The 24,756-nt window shown below is 46.2% G+C and overlaps 1 protein-coding gene across 2 annotated transcripts in view; it reads right to left on the bottom strand.

The window, feature by feature from the left end:
• Spock1 (SPARC (osteonectin), cwcv and kazal like domains proteoglycan 1) overlaps positions 1-24,756 on the bottom strand; it is a 454,464-nt gene that overhangs the window by 227,509 nt on the left and 202,199 nt on the right. For both annotated transcript variants that reach the window (XM_051172511.1, XM_051172504.1), the window contains exon 3: positions 23,302-23,347. In XM_051172511.1, coding sequence (XP_051028468.1) covers positions 23,302-23,347 — 46 coding nt within the window. The remainder of the gene's footprint in view (positions 1-23,301; positions 23,348-24,756) is intronic.

Raw genomic sequence — 24,756 nt, forward strand, 5'->3', positions numbered from 1 at the left:
ATGTGTGTGTGTATGTATGTATATGTGTATGTGTATACACACATATATGTATATATATACATATATACACACACACATTTATATTTCCTCTCAGAGTCCATGCTAGGATGTGTATCAGTTGGCAAAGACTATGTCCCCACAAAAATCAGTTCTTCTTCTAGAAGAAAAGCATGTGTTCTCTCACAAGTCTGTTTCACATCCCACACATGGGATCAAAATAAAAACACGTTGCCATCCACTGCAGGTTCCAGTAAGAAGATAATCTTCTTCTATCTTTCCATCCCACCCTGGCCTCCCATGACTGGGGTTCAGCCTCCAGGTAAAAGCTAACACAATTAATAGCAAACACATCCTCTTTTACCAAGAATCCTCCTTGATGCCAGCATTAAAAAAATCAATGATCTTTTCAACTTAATAGCCAATCTGGAAAGCAATTTCAGAAAAATAATTGGTTTCAGAAACGGAAACCGCTCAGACATGAGTGCATCTTTCCATTACCATCTGCAGCTTTACAAGGCCATTCCCAGGCCTCGTATAACATTTATAAGAAATAATTATACATCTAATGATTATTATACCAATTGTTTGTTCTAATCAATAGTTAAGGACAGAAATAGAGGAGGGAAATAATTAAACATTTAATATTGCTCCTTATAAATAAGAGGGAAAATGAAGGCAGTGTGAGTATTGAGACTTGGCAGGAACAAGAAACTGCCAGGTCCCAGGTGACAGGATCCCTGAATGGAGACAGTGGTTTTCACTTTGCCAAGGAACCCAGGTGGTTCTAGAATCAGAACTACAGTGACATTAACAACCTCAAGGGGGCTGTGGTCAGACAATAGGCTAGGGTGAGAACACAGCCTGTCCTCATCCGAACTCGGGCTGATTTGCTCCTCCACAGGGCAGTGTTGGGGTAAACATAAGGTGGAGGTATTTGGGTCATGAAGGTGGAGCCTTCGGAAATAGATTTCTGGTTGCTTTATGCGAATGGCTGTATGGCTGTCATCACTGCAGTGGCGCAGCTTAAGAGAGATGAGAGCACCACCCTGCTGCCTCAGCCTCAGACAGGGCTATGGGATCTGCTCCGAGCCATGGTGAGGCCATTGTAGCCAACACCAGATCAGAGTGGCCACTGTGGCAGGTGGCCCACCCAGCAGAGAGAGTGGTCTAGCTCTAAGCTGCTGCTGTCCCCAAGCTGTGGTGGCCTGCTGCTTCCCCAGCAAGCTACAGCGACCCACTGCTCCACCCCCTCCCCGAGTCCTGTGGCACACTGCCTCCCTCAAGCTGTGGAGGCCCACTGCTGCCCAACCCCCAAGAACTATGTCTTGCCCTTGAGCAGTAGGCCCCTAAAATTTCAAGTGGCTCGCTGCTAGTTCTTATTCCAGCCTCAGAGCAGTCAGCCCCTCCTTCCCGTCCTGGGCCTATGGAGACTATGAGAGAAAAAATGACTACTCCAGTCAGCACCTCAGCAGGAGCTGTCCATAGTGACAATTCTTGCCTTAGCCTACTGCTACGGGAATTGGTACCTTTCCTGCCTCAGAATGCCTACTGCCACCCCTGGGAGCTGTTCATGATGACGACAACCTTTCCTGCTTCAGCCCACTGCCTTCAAAGTGGACTCTGTAAATTTAGGACTTTATATACTTTATAAAGTCCTCAAGGCAGAAAAGTGGCCAGACCTCTGCCTGAGGAAGCTCCACCAGCCCAGCTCTTCACCCAGACCTCTGTAACTATTATCTCTAGTCCCTCTGTAGTACTCATCTTAGAGTCATGCTAATTTGAGGTGAACAGTCTGGACAAAACCTCACCAATTCCTGAGCAATAGAATTGACCAATCCCTGAGCTTGCCACTAAAACCCGCCACACCCAGAGCAAGAGAACCAAGCAATCCCTGAACAGGAAATCCCACCAATCTCTGCACTCCCCAAGCTCAGGATTTGTAATCCCATCAATCCATACTCTGGAAATCGCCCCCTAAGAAATCCTATTAAAGGCTGTGTCTGCCAGTTCCCTGCTGCCTTCTCCCAGGAGCAGAGGAGGCAGCCACTCCTGGATTTGCCCCTCTAATAAATCTCTTTTAAGAGATTTACTGCCTGACGTGACTCTCTCATCTGAAGAAGAAGAGAAAAGAAGATGCCGGGGAAGGAGCGGAGCTCAGGCTCCTTGGTTCCTTAAGGGTTGGGGTAACGCCCCCTGGGAGCCGCAACATCTGTGCAGAGGAGACCTCCACTCTGAGCTGTGTGGTTCCTGGGCTCCTGTGTTCTAGGATTCCTTTCCTCAGAGCTGGGCTATCTTCTCAGGTCTTGGAGTTGTGAGTCTCCTGGACAATTTCCCACCCAGTCAAGAAGGCCAACTCAAAGCCCAAACCCAACAAAACAACAACAACAACAACAACAACAACAGTGGCCTGTCTATCCATGGTGTTCCCTTTCCTCTTTCCCGGTGCCTGCCCGCCATTGTTGTCTCTACCATGAGGCAGCACAGGATCTCCCCATCAGTGGAACACCAGAATGACCAGTGAAAGCTGGTCCCTTTTTTCTCAAAAATTACCTAGCTATAAGTCAACAGAAAGCTGGATTTGACACAGCTCAGCCTTGAGTTTCTAAATTCTCCTCACAGAAGGCATTCTTTCCAAATGCAGCTAAGGAGCCTGCCTGCCTTCCTGCCTGCCTGCCTGCCTGGAATTGTTCTTCAGAAAGGAGGTCTAGGCTCAAGTCAGCATGGGGATCACACATAGGCTGCCTGCCTGTCAAGAACCACAGTGACATTAGCATATTAAAGGCAGTCAGAAGCCAAGGGAGGGATGCCTAATCAATGTTTAACTAACATCCCACTTCTCTTAGCAACATTAGCACTTGTAACTATTAACACCTATTATACAGAAAGAGGGACTTTCCTAGTTGCCATGCTCCACTTGAACAATTAGCCATGGGACACCTCTCCCACCCTCAAAGCAAGCAGCCCACCACCACAGAGAATTCTAATTAATAAATGAGCAGAAATGGCCACAGTTCAGGTCTTAATGTGAAGCGGATCCATATTGAGTTCGCACTGTCCATATAATCACCATGTAACCTTAGTGACCTATTTACCTGTAGCTTTAATTGCATAGTCTACAAAGTGGGGCTCACAGGATTATTAACAGTGATGCCAAAAACCGTAGACACACTAAGACCACTAAACTGCCTGATGTCTGTAACTGCTGTCCTCATCCTAACTGTCCTTGTGATGAATGAAGCTTACTGTCCCTATAACGTGTGACCCCTGAGACCAGCTCCACATCCAGGGATCAGTCTGATTCCTGCTTCGCCCACCATTGCCGACTTTCCTCCAAACCGAGCAGTATCCATTCTTTCAGCTCTCCCCTCAGGCCTCCAGGTCCACTCTACCCATCTCCAACTTTGTTGTTCATTGTTCGGCAACTGAACTCCAAATTCTGTCAGTCCTGACAGACTGTGGGGACAGTGGGCCTTAAGGGGATCCTCACACTTGGTGTCTGCTATTGCCGCTGCTCTTGCCCACCATTCTAGACCTTATTCTGACAACACAGTCTGCTTGAAATTGTCCACCCAGCTTTCTTTGACGTTACATGGGGCATATGAGGGAACGAATGCCAAAGAATTCACCCAAGGAGAAGCCTGAAGTGGCTTGTGGATTTCTGGCTTCAACTACATTAACTGACACTGTGCTACACAGGTCCTGAGAACAGCCAGTCTTTGGGTCACCTAGCTCAGAAGCCCATGCTAGGCCCCTGGACCCAATCCTTGTGAACACTCAGCGTTACATCAAGCTCTTGCCTTTGTCATCAGCATGCCACTACAGTTGGAGGGCCACGACCCTGCAGTTAGGAGGGATCTAAAGCTAAGCTAGCTCAACAGATAACCAGTGAAAGTGTCTCACAAATTACAGGGTGCGATGGCTAATCTTAGCTGTCAGCTTGACTAGATCTAGGATCGACTAAAACGCAGCCAGCCTTCTGAGCACCTCTGGAAGGTATTTTCTCCATCAGATTATTCGAGGCAGGAAAAGCCACCGCAAATCTGGACCACCAAGAGAGAAGCTGCACTTTGAGCCTATTTATTCTCACTCTTGCTGACAAGTTCATCTGTCCAATTGCCATGGCTGCTATTAAATCCAGCTTCTTCAGGATTCTGGTGTAGACCGAAGCCAGCAGCTCTCCCAGAGTCCTCTAGTTCTCCAGGGCCAGAGTGGGAGTGCCAAGACAGCCAGCCCGATGGACTGAGTCAGTACCGGGTTCCCGGCCTTTCCATCATCAGACAACCATTGTTGGAGGGCCTATACCATATGTAAGGCAGGCTAATGAGTGCTCTTGTAGTATGTGTGTGGCATATATACACATACATATGTACGCATGCGCATATACATATATACACATACATATGTACGCATGCGCATATACATATATACATGCAGTATATGCATATATGTGCATATACACACATGTGTATGTGTATGCCTATATGCATACATATATACACACATGTATATGTACATATATACATACATGTATATATACAGATTCATATATGTGTGTGTATGCATATATAGTCAAAGCCATTTTATTAGTTCTATTCCCCTAGAGAACTCTGACCAATCCAAAGAGTATCAACCAAGTCAAAGAAGAGGCTCAGGCCAATGACAAGATTGAGAATCTGTGAGGATGTGGTAACTGGAAGTGGACATAAAGGGACAGTAGATCGGGACCTGGCATGTACACGCTCACTTTTCACCCTGAGACCTAGAGGAATCCCTTAGGGCCATGGTTCTCAACCTTCCTAATGCTGTGACCTTTTAATATAGTTCTTCATGTTGTGATGACGCTCAACTATAAAATCAGCTTGTCGCTCCTTCATAACTGTAATTTTGATACTGTTATAAATTGTAATGTAAATATCTGATTTGCAGGATATATGATATGGGACCCCATGTGAAAGGGTTGTTTGACCCCTAAAAAGGTCACTACCCACAGACTGGGAACCACTGCCTGAAGGGCTCAGGCCCTGTGCAGGTTGGTGACAGAAACAAAGAGTCAGACTCAGGTCTTGGTTAAGGGGCCTCTATCTATGCAGAAACTGTCTCAGGCTGACAGCAGAACACGTGACAACTGGAGATTTCTTTTCTTGGCTTGTGCCCGAACAACCAACGGAGACCAGACATGCGCACAGACCTCTCCCAGACCCCTCCCCCCCCCTCCCCCCCCCACCCGCACCAGAGACTGAGCTCACAGAACACTAGAAAAGCAGTGGCTACTTTGCTAGCCAAAGAGCCTTTACCCAAGTTATTTTTGCCATTTTACACCTGTGATTGAGAGATCAGAGGTTAAATGCCATGCAATTTTAATGTATTAAAGTGAAATTTACTATTTTTCTGATCTCACAACTGAGGAAACAGTTTACACTGCATGCCTTCCTCATTTTTCAGGATGTAGCACTTTAATCTTTATTTATTCCCTGATATCTCCCCCAATTACTCTTATGTGTATTTGTCAAATTTATCCATTGATTCGGCTAATCCCTATTTGTTGAGTGCCTTTCCGTGGGAGGCTCAGAAGTGCGAGTGGCCACTGTCTTGCCTTTAAAGCTCACAGTCTGAAGAAAACTCTAAGACTACGTGAGAAACAAGGCCAGGCCAACTCTCACCACGGTGGTTCCCTCCTGGTGATTGGCTGACCTGTATCATGAACTAGGAAATACATGTACAATGTTGAGATGACAAGATCCTTGGTGACCAAGAATGGGCATTTTGCATTCAGCTCTAAAGCTGAAAGCCTGGCCCTGCTATTATTTCTTTGCTGTGTGGCCTGGGCCCCTCTGACCCTTCCATTGAGGGGATAAGACTAGTTCCAGTCTTATATGGTCCCTTTGTAAATCCAAAGATGACTCAGATAAAGGGCTCAGTGCAGGCTTCTCCCGTTGGTGCATCTGGCAGCAGGTGCCAATTGGTACCTAAGCCACCGGCAATCCTCTTGCAGGCTTTGAGAAGCACAGGATTAGCTGCAGTTTTCAAAATCCACTGCTGCTCCTGGAGCAGGGAATCCCGGCCAGGCGAGCCTACCACGCATGACTTTTTTTTTTTTTTTTCTTTAGAAAAGGTGGTTGTTCTCTAAATAGATGTCAAAGATCATGATGCAATCTGGAGCCTCAAACCAGAGTGTCACCTACTGCTAACTGAACTGAAGCTCTTGAAAAGATGGACATGACCCGTAGCTCAGCAGACAAGCAACGGCAGGCTAAGGGAAACGCAGCAGGAGGCGGGAAGGCACCCGTCTTCCCACCAGACCGTCCTTTGTATGACCGTCTCCACTCAGGCAAATGACTAGCTCAGAAGTTACAGTAAGACAGGTAAGAAAAATATGTAAATAATGAAAACAAGATAAGGACGGAGCTCAGCTGCGTATTCCCTTGGATGTCCCAGCTAGACTCCTAGCAACACAGCCCATAGAGGTTTGTGCAGAGGCATGGCAGGCTTTGTCTCAGAATATTCTATCAACTTTTTAAAAAATAATAACTAAAATCATTGGGAAAGAACTCAGATGCAACAACTAAGAGACGGATAAATAAATAAGTATACTTCTGGCCCAGAACTGACAGGACATTACATATTAAAATAGTAATATATGTGGAGGGCTCTCTAAGATGTATGACTTGAAAAAGCAAGTACGAATTAAAATGACAGTAAGTCACATCACCTCGCAGGAGCAGGCATGGGAATCTATAGATCGTGGGACCCCTGAGAAGAATGACTGTAGAATAACAGAAGTAAGACTGTAAAGGACCTTTACTGATTTTTTTTCTACCTTGTACATGATTTTTTTTTTCACTTAAAAACAAACATACAAAAAACCTTGCATTTCCTACCTGTCAGTTCAAAAGCCGAAATGCACTGACCAAGTTATAATTAACATCAAGCTAAAGAGAGAGAGAGAGAGAGAGAGAGAGAGAGAGAGAGAGAGAGAGAGAGAGAGAGAGAGAGAGAGAGAGAAAAGCCCAGAGGAAATAAAAACTGGGCTTTTCTGAAAAACCCAACAAACTTTTCTATTACAACAGGCAGTGCTTTTTGGCCGGCTGTTGCTAGCAATGAGAAAGGGCATAGTTGGCCCCTCCTCGTCTAATGTTGCCCTGCATGAGTAGGCTGTGGAGACCTGGGCCTCTAGGTCACCCTAAGCCAGAGGTCACACACAACCTGTGTCCCTCAGCCAAATCTGGCCTCCTCCGTGTTCTAGGCAACCTATTAGCTAAGAATATTTCCTTACACTTTAAAATATTTGAAAGGTTTACAATTACTTCATAACCTAAAATCTTAGGAAGCTCAAGTTCACCTTGCACACCTGAAGGTGCACTAGAAGGGAACCACGCCCTCTCATTTGTATATCACACATGACAAAGTCTCTGTTTGCCTCTGTGGCAGAAGTCAGTTACTGCAACAGACTATATGGACCTAAAAGTCTAAAATATTTACTATTTGACTTTTTGGGGCATAGAGGGGGGTCAGGGAGGGTTTGCTGACTTAGTTGCATCTCATCTTCCTTTTCTGGAAGGCAGGTACTGTAAACACCCCAGTCCACAGAGAAGCTGTGAAGACAGAATGTTCATGTATGTTCGTCACTCTACGTCCTCCATGTTTCATATTTTAACACTGAAACTGTACTATTTAAAACAGCTGACAGGATGGCGACTTGATTTGATTTTTAAAAATAGTTTGTAAAATTTGCTGCACCCACCAATCCAGGCGTGTAAGAGTAGAGGGAAGTGCTCTCGCCTCCACGTCCCCACTGGTCAAGGAATACTTTTACCTACAGTTATGATTCTCTGCTTGCTAAACGCACTCAGATTATAACCATGTCTGTTTATAAGACCTGCCCTTCTGGACAAGATCTGTCCTTTCTCGTGGTTCAGGACCCGGTCACAGAAGCTGGCTGCGTCCTGCTGCATAACCTTCACCTCGGGTAGCTCCCTCAGCTCCACCCTCCCTTCCAGCACTACCAGCTGACCCTACTGGCAGGATGCCAGGCGGGATGTTTCTAAGAGGTCCGTGGGAGGACACACAGAACACAATTGACCTTGGGAGAACACGAAGGACACAGATGACCTTAGGAGAATAGGAAGAACACCCGTGGCCCTCCGGAAGGGGCTGCGTTAAGAGCTGACAGGAGAAACATCGATGTCGGTAGAGCGGGATCCGCCAATAGCAACACTGGCCCCATCAGCAATGAACAGAAACACCACAAGTATCCAGGATGACTACCTAGCCAAGGCTATAAGCCATTCACCTACAGTAGCAGCACCTCCTTGATTCTTCCAACAAGTCTGTAGGTGAGGCAGCACAGAGTATCCTAGCCCAGGAAAGTCCTAACCACAGCCAGCTCCTGATGGCCAGCTCAGTATCAGAGGATGCAGCAAGAGTCCCATGAGTTCTCAAATGTAAGTGGGCATCAACATCAGCAGTTTACACAGACTGCTCACCATCATCCCATAGCTTCTGATCCAGCAGATCTGACGAAAGCCAGAGAACGAATTTCCAGCAAGTTCTCGAGAGCCGCTAATGCTCCTGTCCAGGGCACACTGTAAGCCTGTGATTATACTCCTGAGCCACTGACAGGGAAAGCCCTCCCCCACCCACTGCCTTTTGCCCTTCCTACTCCCTGCTCACATCTCAAACAACCCCATCTGCACAATAGAACATCACTTGTTTGAAAAGAGATAAGATTCCATTGTTGACTCCATAAAGCAAAATACAAGGTCAAGGCTTCTACACACTCATCCTGAATGGCCAACAACTAGCTGGGGATCTGGGAGCCAGTCACTTCTCCTGTCTGTCCTTATGTCCAAGAGTGAAAAAGCGAAGTAATAGTCTCAAAAGGTCCAGCTACAAACCATCACTAGTAATCTGTAGTGTCCTCTAGCAGCCTCCCTTCCCTGGGCACCCGCTGCAGATCCAGGCAGCTGCTACAAGAGTCCCGTCATAAGGAATGTGCCACTGGGAACATCCTGGTTGAGACTTAATTAAGCGGATAGCAGTGAAATGATGTCCCTAGTGGGCTTTTAGATGCTTGTATGACACAGGACTTCAGGTAGTAAGTAAACTAGCCAATCATTAAACAGGAAGATACTGAGAACAAGTCCAGGCCATATCACCACTCCCAAAAGAAGCCTTAGCTCCCCTGGGCTTCACAGACGGAGGTTTCCTTCCATCACATCTCCTGAGGACCTCTTCTCTCTCCTGCTTATTGTGTCTTTACAACCTCTGGCTCTAATTTATGGTTAGGGATGAAGTCATGTTTAACTTAATTTTCACTGTGGGCACAGGACATGGGAATGTTGATGAAGCAAATAGTAAAAGGCCTTTAAAGTGTGACATAGTACATTCATGTCATTTATGACAAAAACTATGCTTTGTGTAGATGTGATTTAATAGAGTATTGGTGGGGGGGGGGGCTGATCTAGACTAGGGCATAAGTGTGGCTTCCTCCATTAATGGCATATAAATTGAGACCTCAGAGACGAATTGTACAGAATATAAGACAGGACCAAGGGTTTTCTAAGCTGTGGTAACAGACTGTGTGAATACAAGGGTAAGCTATACATGAACTATAATATTATAAGATCTTAAAAGAACAACACGAGAGTTAATGTGGGAGACCTATAATCTGCTTGCTTAATTACAACTCTGCAGTTTCCACCTCTACCATCTAGACAAGTATGACATCAGGATAATTTCTCCCATTTATATTTTTGATAAATTAAATGCATATAAAAAGCTACGGAATCAAGAAAAATGAAACTGGAGGGAAAAGTAGATAATGCAGCCATCAACACAAACACACAGTAGCCAGTGGGAGCACTCTCATTTTAGTAGCTGCTTTTAAGGGTTGTTCTTAAATGTATGTGCCTGTGTGTGTGCCTGTGTTCATTTACATGCACCACATGCATGCAGGTGCTTGTAGAGAGTCCAGAGTTACGGGACTTAGAGGTGGTCTCAAGCCTCCCATCATGAGTGCTAAGAACTGAGTTGCCAGGGCAACAAGTGCTCTTAACTGCTAACATTCCTCCATTCCAGTGAGAATATTCTACAAAGAAGAAATCTCTACAGAATCATTAACCGGACAGCTGCCACCTTCTTCTGACTGCCCCTCACCCAAGAGCCTGGCTGTCCCCAGAGGCAGAAGCCATCCATCTGTACTTTCCAGGGCATCTTGGCTCAATGTCCACCAGACACAAGCACCCGAGCAACTCTCCAAACAAACACATGGCAGCCCTCCCTACCTCCCAGTTAGAGTGTATTCCCTTGGTGTCTGAGACAATGAGAGATAAATCACATTCAGTACAGTGTGCCCTTTAGATTTCTCTGTCAAGAAGAGGTAAGACAGCTAACAGAAGTCCTTAAGTGCAGCTCCTGTTGGGGCTGCAGCACAGGATCCGTGGAAGTAGGATCCTTCAGAGTAGGACAAGAGCCCACTGGAGGGCATAGGTTGTCCTTGAGGTTAGGGACCAGGCTAATCTGTTCCCCCAGGAACTCAGAGGATGATGGCTCCCCAGTCCCTTCTTCGGTCATACCTTTTACCGAAAGCATATGAACAAAAGACAAACACTCGTCCTTCTTGACAGACTACACCAATGCTCTCATATAAATTCTATAAGAAACTGAACAACATTTGGTGATTTACGGTTGTTTTGATGACTCCAGAAAAAGAAAGTATGGCTTTGGGGTCGCTTACTCTGCTGCCATTCTTACTAAAGACAACACAGGCACCTGAAGAAGCTATGACCTAATATTCTGACAAGAATGCCTTCGGGGAAATAAGTTAGCTGGTTTATAATCCCAAATGATCCCCATCATTGTGGGGAAGTCAAGGCAGGAGACCTAGCGGTTAGTCACAGCACATCATCACAGCCTTGCCTGCTTCTGTTCAGCTCAACTTCCTAAATCTCACCCAGTCTGGACCCCTTGCCTAGGGAATGGTGTCACCCAGGGTGGGCTAGGTTTCCCTATATCAGTTAGCAATTGAGGCAATCCCCATAGACATACCCACAAGCCAACCTGATACAGTTTCTCTCTAAGCCTCTCTTTCCAGGTAGCTCTAAGCTGTGTCAACATGACCTGACACTTGCCAAAGTTCACCTGTTGCGTCTGCAGAGTGGACACCATGCCACATGCACTACATGGCTGGAGCGGAGGCTCACCTATCCTTCTGTGTTCCAGCAGCCACCTCTGCTTCATAAACTGTACTTAAAATGAAACCACTTAAGTGTGGAGAAATCTGGCTCTGCTATGAGAACGGAATGACAAAGGTTTGCCCATAATCTGACAATATAATTTTATCATTCCCAAGTGTGAATTTCTCCTCCTGCCTAATCACAGAAAGAAAAAAAAAAAAAAAACCCTCAGGATCAACCTCACTAAAGGTAAAAACCATAATTATTAGCATATGTCTGCCAACACTTGCATGGCTTATATCCAAATATTGTATTTTCCCCATGGGTATTTTTTGCATAAATAATTTATCTTAACTGAATCACTAAGAAAAGGTATGGCTTAAAAATAAGTATTCTGCAAGGTTGTAGTGACACGTGCGTGTTTGTTTTGACTTGAAAAGAATCTAAAATAATATTCCTATATTTATGCACCATGTCAACATGCCCAAATTCCTCACAAGGAATTCTTTTAATGGTTAAAAATAAAATTTGTGAGCTGCACCTTCCTGCTACCCTTTGAACATGGCCACCATGCTAATAGTCCTATGGTTGCCTGAGAACTTCATCATATCATGGTTAAGTAGAAATTTGGTGATGTCCTTAAAATATAAATTTTATCAAGGTCTTAGTATCTGTATAGGTACCAAATGTGTACCTATTTTTAAATTCAATATATAAATGTGTGTACTGTTTGTGCATGTGCATGTTCACGTGCACATGTGTTTATATGTATATGTATGTGCCTTGGAGTGCATGTGTGTATATGTGCATGCATGTGTGCAAATGCACATTCACACATGTGTGTGCATACACATGTGCAAGGAAAGTGTTCCCATCCACACAAAATGCGCGTTTCAGTTTGTGAATCCAGATTAACAAGGCTGCCTGAACTTCTGGGGCCTCTTCATCAGCCATTCTCCTGTGGGTGTGACTGACCTCCTACCTCAGCATGGAGGAAGGTGACCGGGTCCTGAGGAAACAGATTCCAGTTTGGATTCTGAATGTCTGAACATCTCAATAAAGGCGTCTGGCTCAGCTGCCACTTGGCTGGAGATAGAAGATCCATTTGCTTCCATTAATTGGCAACACAGATCATTCAAACGCCTTGTTCATGCCAGGAAGATTCCAGAACTCCTTGTTCCCGATGCTAAACACTTACCAGAAACAACCCCCTCAGCGCAACCCCTGACGGAGGTACCGGCTTTCTATTCTTTTCCATCTTGGCAATTTTAACTATGTGTCAAGCCAGACCTTTAGAAGACTGTGTACTGGGTATCACTGGATTAATTATAGAGCTGTAAGCCTCGCTGCACAGGAAGGTCTGGAAGTAACACCTCTGTCACTGTTAGACACTAGCATGAGCAAGGCTCTCTCTCCCAAGCCCATGCCTAGGAACCCCGTTACTTACATATGGTTGCTCCTTACCTTTTGGTGAATGAAACAGACGAAGTAAACTTTTTTTAAAAATTAATAAAGACACATCAGGCTTTCAAGCATTTGGTTACACAGCTAAAAAGAACATTTTAAGTAGGTGTCTGCAGGAAAATGGAACAGTCCCTGATGCAGGTGCAAGAGGAGGTGCACGCACATTTATCAGCACATGTTAGAGGTGGGGCACAGGAGGTGGGCGTGGCCAGAGCAGGGCGTGGCCAGAGCAGAATGCAGTGAGAGACACAGGGAGCACAGTTAGGGTCGGGGTATCTCCGAAGATATCACGGACAAATATGATGGTTACTGTAAATCGGCAATTTGACGCAAGCCAGAATCAGCTGACAGGGGCTCTCACAGAGGTTGGTCCAGATCAGGTTTACCTGTGGGTGTGTTTGTGAAGAACTGCCCTCATCCCCTTACCGCATGGAGGAAGACCCAGCCTGGCAGTGGTGGGCAGCACCATGCGCTGGTTTGGGGCCTGAGACTGTGTAACCGTAGAGAAAGCTAGCCTGGCACAGGGCACGAATGCATTCACGTCTCTGTGCTCTTGAGTGGGGATATGATGTGACCGGCAGTTTCAAGTTCCTGCCTTGACTCCCCCCAATTGAGGGTCATTATAGCCTGCAGCTGTAAACTCAAACAAATGCTTTTCTCCCTTAAGTTGCTTTTTGTCAGGGTATTTTTATAGCAGCCACAGAAATGAAACTAAAGCAAAAAAATTTTTTTACCTAACCTTTTTGCCTTAACAAAAGCTTCCTCATTTTCCACCCACTCTGAAGTGAGGAGCTGGAGCTGCTGTGGCTATAGCACAGCTCTCAGACCCTGGCAAATGACGACGCCACCCGTACCCCCACCACCAGGTACTGCTCAGCTCTCTGGTGCCCAGATAGCCAGAAAAGTCAGTTCCTCCACCAGCGTTCACTGGCTCAAGCAGGCTCTGCTGGGATGCCCAGGGGCAGAAAGGTTTCTCGGACCCCAAGGGTACCATGTTCTAGAGTATGAGCGTTGTGTTTGCGTGAGTGCGTATCATTAGAGTGTATGTATATGTTTGTGTGTTGGGGTGTGTATCTATTAGCATGTGTGTGTTTGTGTGCATGTGTTAGTGTGTTAGAGTGTGTTTGTGTGTGTTAGAGTATGTATATATGTGTTAGAGTGTATGTGTTGGAATGTGTGTGTGTGTGTGTGTGTGTTACACAAACCATCTTTAGATCCCTAGGAGACACAAAAGACCACCTGGGATAGTCACAGCCTAGCACTGCCCAGGCTTTCATGCTTGTCGCCAGTTCCTTTATACCTTCTGAGCACAGGGACTCTCCAGCTGTGCCGGGTACTATGCCCACCTCTTAGATGGCCAGATACTCCAGCTTAGGGAGAGTCCCAAGAGAGCACACACACACACACACACACACACGCGCGCACGCACGCACGCACGCACACACACGCACACACACACATGCACATGCATGCACATATGCAGGCACACACCAAGAAGACAATCTAACAACCCAAGTCCAGTGGCTCCCTGTAGGACAGCAGCAGCTAACAGCCCAGACACACAATGACCTCGTCAAGCACTGTTTTCCCTTGTTACTGTTTCATTTCATTTGATGCAGATGTTTAAATTATAACCCAGGCTGGCCTCAAAACTGTATAAATATTCTTCTTGTTCCCAAGTGCCGTGAAGCCAGCACGGAGACTCCCCAGCGCTATCTTAAGCAAGCATGTTGCCAGCGATGGAGACGCTTCGCATATACCCAGACACCTTCATTTCTCACCACTCCTGATAAACTTGAAGTCCTGACAATCTGATAGCCCTTGTGACAGGCCATCACAGGCCCAGCTTCCCACGGTCTACCTGACTGCTTATTCGCCTGCTCAAGGGGCATGAGAGCTCAGAGATGATAATCAGGTGAGAGAGGGAAACAGTGGGGCCAGGAGTGTACTATATTTTCCTCATGTGTTTCTGAGGAAAGCATCATGCCTCTGATGGACTGAAGGTTTGTGTCCCCTGAAAGCTCTGCTACTGATAAAGCCCAGTATGCATGTTCCGGCAGTGGGGATTTGGGGAGGCTGTTGGGCTCTGATGGTGACCCTTATGGCTCCCCAGAAGACACCCTGTGAAGACCGGAGGGAAAGCTAGCCATGATAACTGAGAAAAGGCCCTCACCTTGCTGTCATCCTGAGCTCAAGCTGTAGCTTCCAGAGCATGAGGAATAAATGGCAGTTGCTTACGAGTGAGTCTCTCTGATGCACTTGTTTGTAGCAGCCCTGAGTCCCTCACGCTTGTGGCCTCTGCTCAGGTCACACTCAGAAAACACTTCTCCTTACCGTGTGTTCCCTCTTTAGCCCTCCTCCAAATGCATGCCTATTTTAGGAAGGCACCAGGCACTTCCTCTAGGATACTCTGCTGGACATCACCCAGGAAAGACTGATGACCTCTGACCTGTGCTCCCCTGACCCTAAAGGCTTCTTTGCCACACCTTCCAGCTGACCAAATTTACTGGGTTTCAGTTTGGATAACAAACCACAGTGAGTGCAGCACCCACAGGTAAGTGCTTGCCTGAATGATTGACAGACCAACTAGCTCCCACTCACGAGTGCAGATCCTTCCACGTCGGAGGCTCCAAATGAAACATTAATGGCACATTGTGTGACAGAGCTTTCTTGCCCTCATTGTGGGTTTTTTTTATAATGAGGTTGGATCAATTTTTTAGATTCCTCATATCGTAAGTAAGCTCGGGACAGAGGCCAGTCTCCAACGCTGCAGAGCATGGGCCTTCCCGACAGATGCTATCAGCTCCTGTGCACATGGTGACCACGTAAAAGGAACATTGTACATGTCTCCACCAATCACACGCTACATAATACAGACGAGGTCATTAACATGCAACATGCCTCTGTTTCAGGCATCGAGCGGGCTCCAGCGTTTCCTTAGGCAGCCATCTCCCTTCTGTGCAACTGGAGAAAACCCTTACTCCACTGTACACTCTGCAAGAAGGAAGCTAAACCAGCAGCATTGATGGGTTTGTAAATGCAGCTGACATGTTCTACTCTGCTGAGAATTCATCTAAGCCAAAGCCAGTTCACTGTGGCTCAACAAACACAACGTAATTAATCCAGAGGCTGTTGTCCCACCTGGAAGGTGGAGTAGCAGCACATTACCAACTAGGTTTGAAGGACTTTAGAATGGGCCGGACCTTCGGAGGAGGCTCCTACATAGATACAGGAAGCCACAGTGCCCACAGTGCTAGGTGAGCTTTACTGTCCTCCTGGCTCCATTATCCTAACCCCAGCAAGAGAGGCCAGAGGGTCCCAGAGCATGCTATGCACATCTGCCCCAGGAGCGGGTGAGGACATGAGTCCTGCACAAGTGCACCTAGCAGAATAGACCAGAAGGAACACAGATTCATTAGGAATACTACACCCCAGCCAGCCCTATGGCTGCCAGGAACATAACAGTCACTTTCACACATGTCTAGCCAGATAGAATTGCACATTAGCGCCACTCTACAGAGGAGAGAGTGAAGGAGGTTAGCCAATGGGGCCACTGAGTAATGAATGGCACAGCCAGTATCTAATCAGGGTCCCTTCACCCCTTCCTTTTACTCCACAGGACTCTGAGGTAAGAAACCAGCCCTTGCTTAGGCTTTTCTTGCTGCTTATGCTAAATGTCTCTCCCCACCCTGGTGGTTAAAAGGCTCATTTAATTCTACTGGCTTTATTGAAGTTATATTCATACCTCATTGGTTAGCCTGTAACTTTAAAATAAGAGCATTATGTTGTGAATGTTTCATTTTTTCCTTCCTCTATGAGAAAACATACACAGAAGGATGCTCTTAGAACCAAACACTCATAAATGCAAGGGTGTGAGAAGCCTTTATACCAGTGACAGGCAACCTCGAGTTAAGAAAGGCCGTGAGATTTGCCAAAGCTGCGTTCATCCTAGTTGGGGTTAGACACCATTACAATAAATAACTTGGGGAGGATAGGGTTTATTTCAGCTTACAGTTCCATTATGGCTCATCATCCAGAGAAACCAGGGCAGAAACACTAACAGGGCAGGAACCTGGAGGCAGGAGCTGATGCAGAGGCCATGGAGGGGTGCTGACTAGGCTTACTCAGAAAGCTTTCTTATACAACTTGGGACCACCAACTCACAGATGGCACCACCCACAATGGGCTGGGCCCTCTCCTATCAATCACTAATTAAGAAAATGTGCTGCAGGCTTGCCCACAGGCCAATCTGGTGAGAACATCTTTTCAATTGAGGTTCCTTCTTCCAAAACGACTCCAGCTTGTGTCAAGTTGACTTAAAACTAGCCAGCACAGCATCCCACCCTGGCTTCCCTCCAGGAGATGCCACTATCTGCAGGCCTAAAGGCTTGACAGAAAAGCTGCTGTGTGCCTGTTGGAAATGTTAAGAAAAAGTACCACAATAGCAAAACAAAGAGAGACAATGAAGCCACCCATCGGTGGGGGAGAGCTGGGGTAAAATGTGTCACCTGCAGGAATACCACATTGTAAAGGAGTCACTAAACCTACAGCCACCAAAACAAAATGTCAAACACTACACTGAGTGCCAGGAGCAAGTTAGAAAAGGGGACATGGATTTCTGCTGTGAAACACAGAATTTAATGTAACACCTTGTGCACATGCTCAGATGACACTGAGAGAAAAGAGAGGCAACAGTCCCATCACCTTTAGAGAAATGAAAACGGAAGATAGGACCAGGAGAGTTTCCTGTGGGATTTCAATATTACACATGTGACAGCTTATTTCTCTCAGACAAGCAAAACAGGTGAAATCAGACAGAGAAAGGGTCAAAGTTTTAACCTGATGCAATTTCAAAGCTGAGAGGAGACGTTAAAGCCGAGAACACCAATATTTAAATCAATCATGTTCTCTTCTTTGCCAGGATTGAGTTGCAACATTTAGAAATCAATATTCCATTTTTCAAAAAAAAAAAGAAAAGAAAAGAAAAAGAAAAAGATAGTTATTTCATTGTTAGAGTCAAGACACAGGAAATGAGAGAAGAATTAGCTCAGCTGGAGTGAGGTATGGGCAATGGGGTGGGGTGCAGAAGAATGAGGAGTGTTGGGGTAGGAAGAACATCTTCCTGAAGTTGCATGGAAATAGCGATCCTACGTCTGCTCCTCCAAATGCGAGGCAGCCAGGGGAAACTAGTACGTTGCCTCCCACAGCAAGGCCGGCTGCCTCTGAAAGAGAACAAGTCTCAGACTCAAAGAAGGTGCACGAAGCCCTAAATAATGTTTTGCAAGGGCCCAATGAATGTAAATCTGAGGTTCCGGTGTGGGTGGGGTATGTGTGTTAAATTCCACACCAAGAAGAAAGCCATAGAGACTCCACATCTCTATCCAGTCCCAAAGGTAAACTTTTGGATTCATCTAAATGGAAAAGTTCCAAACAATTTTATAGTGAGCCATCTTGTCCCCACAGCTCTTTCAGCCCAGCAATACGGCATGCTGTGGCATTCCACGGACTCCGAGACCCAGAAGGCAGCTGGAGAACCGGATGAATCACTCCTTATAGAGGATGTAAACATGTTTTTGTTTTGATCCCAAGTGTGGGATGTGAAACAGACTTGTGTGAGAGTGTGCAGTGTTTGTCCACTGGAAACAGACTTGTGAGGGGACACGTGGTGTTTGTCCACTAGAAGAGGAACTGCCTGTTGCAGGGGCATGGTCTTTGCCAGCTGATAAACCTCCTAGTATCAACTCTGATAGCATACATACACACATATATATATATATATATATATATATGTATGTATGTATGTATGTATGTATGTATATATGTGTGTGTGTGTGTGTGTGTGTGTGTGTGTGTGTGTGTGTGTGTGTGTGTGTGTATAAGCCCAAAACCAGAGGCTTGGCTTTTGGTTTTGGCATCACTTCCTATCATTTGGTTGTTCATCACTCCACTTCAAGATGCTCTTAGATACACTCCAGAGACTGCATCGAGGTTCTGGGTTCTAGATGCTGTGGTTCACCTTTGCTGAATTGCTGGCTTGCTGTTTAATGGGCCTGGTGGAATCCATCCAAGGAACTGAGCCTAAAAAGGTCTACTTCTCCTGTTCCCATTAACCTCTTTTCTCTCCTATCAAGGGTAGGTGGTTTGGAAGGGAGTTATCAGCATTAAAGAACCCCGAATAAAGTAGATTTGAAAAAGCCCAAAGCCTATAGCTCCTTTTAGTTGTAAAACTCCCCCTCACATGGTTCCGTGCTTTTGGTCAAGGCTTGCGAGTGTTGGAATGTTGGCATAACAGATTAAATCAGAATTCCAAGGCTTGCTTCTTTCCCACCATCGAGTCAGCAGCATGTAGAATCAGGGGGATCCTGACCCCTGGAACATTTTAAAATGTGGAGCTCTAGTCGTGCACGTTTCTATTGTTCTCTGAAGCTACCTGTGTTGCTGAGGCTGAGCTGCCAGATAAGAAAGATGCACGCTCACTGCCCAAGCAGCCTCATCCTAGAAGCCAATGACTGCTGTCCCTGAAACATCCATGCCTTTCTCTATAAGGAAGTCCACTTGTCTCTGACTGCATCTCAGAGACCATTCCTCCTAACAGGGACTGTCCTGTCTATTGGGACTTCACACCAGCATCAACGTGGCAGACTTATTCCAGAGTGGAGCACAACGACAGTACAGATCCAAGCCCATCTGTGCTCCAGCACTTTGAGACATTTCAAGTCATCAGGATTACATTCCAAACATTCTAAACTGAGCAGTCTCTCTCTCTCTCTCTCTCTCTCTCTCTCTCTCTCTCTCTCTCTCTCTCTCTCTCTCTCTCTCTCTCTCTCTCTCTCTCTCTCTCTCTCTCTCACACACACACACACACACACACACACACACACAAACCTTCTTTTTTCACCGCCATGCAACAAGAAACCAGCTACTCCATAAACAATACTGCAAACAAGCTTCAGTGTTGTTTTTCTAAACGGACAACTGGGAAGCTTCAGAATAACTCCTTAGGCTTTGCTTCACGGCTTTTTAACCCCTAATTCTGTGAGCCCTCAAAGCCATATTTTTATTTTCTTAACGATAGTACTGTAGTTCCATAAGTTGTATCTTTCTTTCTGCCCCGGACCCCATGGACAACTGTCCTCATCGAGCCCATTCCCTCGGGTGGAAAAGAGAATGGGATACGCTTGTCACAGCACTGGAAGTAATTAATGCCCAGGAGACTGGCTACACAGAACAAAGGCACAGACTATGCGAGGCCAAGCTGAAGCCGAAGCAAGTCACAACGATGATGATGGCGCCATGCCGTCTGTGTAAACAAGCACCAGCTTATAAATATCTTGATGAGGCAGAACTCACCCCTGCTCCCACCACAGCGTGTCACCATCCATGAGTGTACACACACTCCACACCTGTGAAACAGGGTTTGTCCCGTGAAAGAGGCCCTCCTTGGTTCTGTCCTCATGACCAGTAGTAAACATTTGACAGCTTTTATGAGCTCTGAGTAGGGTATTCAACAAGTTTTTGTGTGTGTGCGTGCACATTCCAGTGCAGTCATGTATGTGCCACAGTGGGCATGTAGAGGTCAGAGGTCAGCCTCCGTGTTGGTCCTTGAGGTGGTTTCTTCTTTGCCCCTGTGTGCACCAGCCTATCTGGCCCATGAGCTTCTGAGGCCTCCTTACCCTCACCTTCCCTCAGCTTCAAGAGCCCAGGGCCTGCAGGGTTGCTTCTTGACCTGTGGATTCTAGGGATCCAGGCATAGGTCCTCACATTCATACAGCAAGGGCTACGACCACTGGGCCACACCCCCAGCCTTGTCTTTAATCCTTTCTCAGATCAGGAAAGTAGGATGGTGACCTTTTTTTAAAATCACTTTGACACAAACTAAAGTTGCCTGGGAAGAGGGATTCTCAGCTGAGGAACTGCCTCCAGGAGATTGACTTTGGACATGTCTGTGGAGCGTTTTCTTGATTAATGGTTTCTATGGGAGGGCCAGTCCACTGTGGGTAGTATTGTTCCTGGACTGAGGCTCCTGGGTTGCACCAAAAAGCTGGCTAAGTAAGCCAGGGGGGGTCCAGCCAGTAAGCAGCACTCTTCCATGGTCTCTGCCTCAGTTTCTATCTCCAGATTCCTACTTGAGTCCCTGACCTGACTTTGTTCAGTGATGGACTGTGACCTGTAAATGAAGTAAACCCTTTCCTCCCCACATTGCCATGGTGTTAATCACAGCATCTGAACGCACACTAGGCCAGAATGGAAATGGCTTCACATGTCTGACAATTTCTACAGAGCTCAGTTGGTCTACTTTCCAGATGAAATGCCCCATGCTGCCTGTGCCTGTGGCTTTTATTTCACTGTGTGGGGCCAGTGCCATCAGCAACCCTTCATTTCTATTAAGCAGTACACAGTGTGATTGATGGCATTTCTCCCCTGGCTGTATAAACACATAACCAGAGCAGCCACACAGAGGTACCACTGAGTAGGACTCTCAGAAGCACCTCTACACATCATGAGCTTTGGGGAGAGGGCTCATCTCAGCAGAGCATGCAGAGCAGGTCAGAGCTCCATTCAGAACAGTGGCAAAACCCATGTCTGCAGATCTCGTCTAAGCAGGTTCAAATGCTGTGGTTCCCTTGGGCTCAAAGTCCCCGTGTGACCATCAGAGCAAGGCAATCATTTGTATATCCAGGTAGCAAATGGCATTTGCGTTTACATAGCCCCTTCTCTTGTGTGCATTAATAAAAGCAAATGTGTCTTCCTTCCATGGAATTTTCATGTCTGAAAGCCCTTGGAGGGAGAAAACATGATGGCTGCTAGATCCTGGGAGGGCAAGAATGCATCTATGTGTCTAAGCATAAAGTGTTAGCTCAGGGTAGCTCACAGTTGAGCTGTTGTCACAATCGGGCCTGAGCGGTCCTCTGATGGACTCGCCCATCACACACAGGAAGGGGCTGTGTGTGTCACTCTGCATCTATGAGTATTCTGCATAAATGAAGGCTTAGTCTTCTAAAAACACATGAGAAGTTAAGGCAATGCTTAGCATGAACGACTAATAGCTTCATATATGCTACTGTGAACTGTGGTAGTGACGTAGTGATTGTAAAGGAGCAAGGCCCCGGACACACGTGCATCCCCAGGCAAAGGCTCCAAAGGGAGACTGTCTGCACGCACCCTCCATCCATCCCTCCGACATACATGCCACAAGCCCCTCGCCACAGTCCTCTACACCGCCATGCATGCTTCCCTGCACACACCTGCACGCTGGTCATTAACACATCCCACTGAAATCATGGCCATTCTTTCTCCTTTCTCCTCACTCTGAGCAGCTCTGGGGGACACTAACCATGGTTCATTTGTTCTTCGCCTAGTGTTTTGGCTTGGCATTTGTGCAAGCAGTGAGAGTGCAGTAAATGTCTAAGGTAGGTAGGTAGGTGGATAGATGAAGGCGCACAGGCGCGAATGAACAAAATGTTGCACTACTTCAAGGTTTGTAATAAACTCACGTGAAAATTTGAACATCAGCTTTGCTAATGAGAAAAAGCAGAGTCCACAGGAAGTGGCTGAACTGAATCCGATATGCAGAATTATGAGCCCTTGGAAGCATGCACGGTAGACAATGTCTCCTCTGAGTTTCAGGCCTAATGGCGCATGCGTATCCGTAGCACAGTTCATCATTGTTTCCCGCAGTGATGCTTGTGCCAAGAACTGCCACTCATGGCACAGCGGGAACAGGACAGCGAATCAAAGTAGCCCCCCGTTGTGTTCTAGAGACTCACACAAGGACATTGTGACCTACACCTGCCCCCATAAAAACAGTCCCATGCCTGCCAGGATGAAAGGGAAGGACCCAAGGGGACAAGGCTAAACTCTGCCTGCCCATGAGTGGATGCTGCAACAACTTCTATGTAGAGGCCATGAAGGACGATGCTTAGCCAGATAGCTCAGGCGGTGAAGGCACACCAAACTTGATGATCTAGGTGTGACCACTGAGTCCCACACAGGGGGAAGGAGGGATCCAGCTCCTTAGAGTCATCTCTGACCTCCACACATGTATATGTGTGTGTAGACAGGCACACGTGCACACTAATAAATAAATAGTTTTTGAAAATAAAAACCATCAAGAACACATTTAGCAAATTATTTCAAGTATCCTTGAAAATCTCCCAGAATTATTCTTTTCCCATCACTGAATGGGGGACATCTTTCAGCACAGTACCTATGAATAAAACTGCTGGGTACAGCCAATCCCATAATTCACAAGCCTGGTAATCATTTTACTATTGTTTTAAACAAAACCAATCAATATTTGCCCTTGCTGATTCAAGTTTTAAAAACTGCTTAAATCTGCCTAGAAATAACCTCAGACAAATACCTTATTTTATAAAATAATTTCTACCACCCTGCTTAGTTCAGACCCCAAAGTCAATAAAATAAGACAGCTAGGTAGCCTCTGAGAGAGGAGGGGGTAGGGGGAGAGACGAAGCAAGGGAGGGAGGGAAGGAGGGAGGAAGGGAGGAAGGGAGGGAGAGGGGGAGAGAGAGAGAGAGAGAGAGAGAGAGAGAGAGAGAGAGAGAGAGAGAGAGAGAGATATGTATCAACTCTGAATGCAAGGAAGGGAAAGTGGGCTGGCATTTCCCATGGTGTGCACAGCTGGAAGTGACGCATCCTTTACCTTGGTCAAAGGGCTTGTTAGGATTCCAGTTTCTGAAATAGTCATCCTAGGAAAGAAACAGAAACAGAGATCAGAGGTCAAATGGCTCTCACTGAACTGCATAAAAACTGACTTGTCCCCATTTCCCAAAAGACAAAGGAAAACCCTCACAGCTTACAAATCTTTCCCCAAAGAAGCATTAAAATGCAATCAAATATATCAGTTTACTACCCTAATTCTCACCTTTCAAATTGTATGCACTAAACACTGGAAGTTATAAAAAACACTTCAGCCCCATATGGAAACAGCTTTGCTCATCTTGGGTTGATATATAAACCCGGACATCTCCTAAGTGTGCGGTGTATTTGCTATCACTTACACTGCAGGTGATGCCTGGCTGCTCACACTTATGATTAAGCCCCTGTATTTGTAACAGCTGATAATTTAACTGTCAGCGTTTCCTTTCCATGGAGACGTGTATCTTGCGTGCACATTTCCAGCTTCTCAACACTTACGGAACCTAAAACCAGCCGTTCCAATGTTATATGGACCCTGGGTGCACGTTAACGTAATGTCTTTTGTTTTAGGGATGGGGGAGGGTAGAAAGCAAAAGATTTCCTTCTTCCATGGCCGCTCAGTTCTTGCCTGAAGTCTGCATCAAGCATGTCCCAAGGTGGATACTTCATTACTTCAAAACTGCAAGAAACTATATCACTCGGTTCCCCAGAGTTCTATTAACCTCCTCTTACATCCAATAGCTCTCTCCCTTCCAAACCACCACCCTGGCCTCACACTCCCAGCACACCCAAGCTGAAGAGGCTGTAAGGTTTCCCAACCACACCACACCCCTTGTGGGGCATTAGGTCCTTTTCGGCTGATAGCCAGTTTGTTAGCTATGTGGTTTGGGGCACATACCCCATACACTACAGACACCTTCAAAAGGCTGTCTGAAATTATTTCACTTCTGAAGAAGTTAATTTACATCAAAGTGTACAATTAGTAAAGTTATTGTTCACACTATCCCATGCTGTAGCTCATCTCCCACACAGCACCCTGGGGATCTCAGTAGCCTCCTCCCCGGTCAGTTGCCTGACTATTAGATCCTTGCTGAGGTCACTCAAGCCCTCAAATAGATTGAGAGTTAGACTGGAACACATTGCTTCTTGGCCACTCACTCCATTCCGCAGAGTGTGAATAAATATGAAAAGCCTCCCCTGTATGCCTGAGACTCTGCACTAAGCTATTTTTAACTCCAAGGAAGTGGTCCACTTTGCTCCAGATTTAATTTTATGGCACAACTGCTCTGCTCACCTGACTTGCTTTGAGACCTATTCCATAAACCATCACTGAGAAAGTCTTAGAATAACCCATCTGAGACACCTCCCCCCTCCACTTGTTATTCTAAATACAATCCAATTTGGGGCTTTGTGCTGTCTAAGCACTGATCACCAGCGCTAAATGATCTTGGGGTAACGG

Source organism: Acomys russatus, chromosome 3 (assembly GCF_903995435.1).
Source record: "Acomys russatus chromosome 3, mAcoRus1.1, whole genome shotgun sequence".
Lineage (NCBI taxonomy): Eukaryota > Metazoa > Chordata > Mammalia > Rodentia > Muridae > Acomys > Acomys russatus.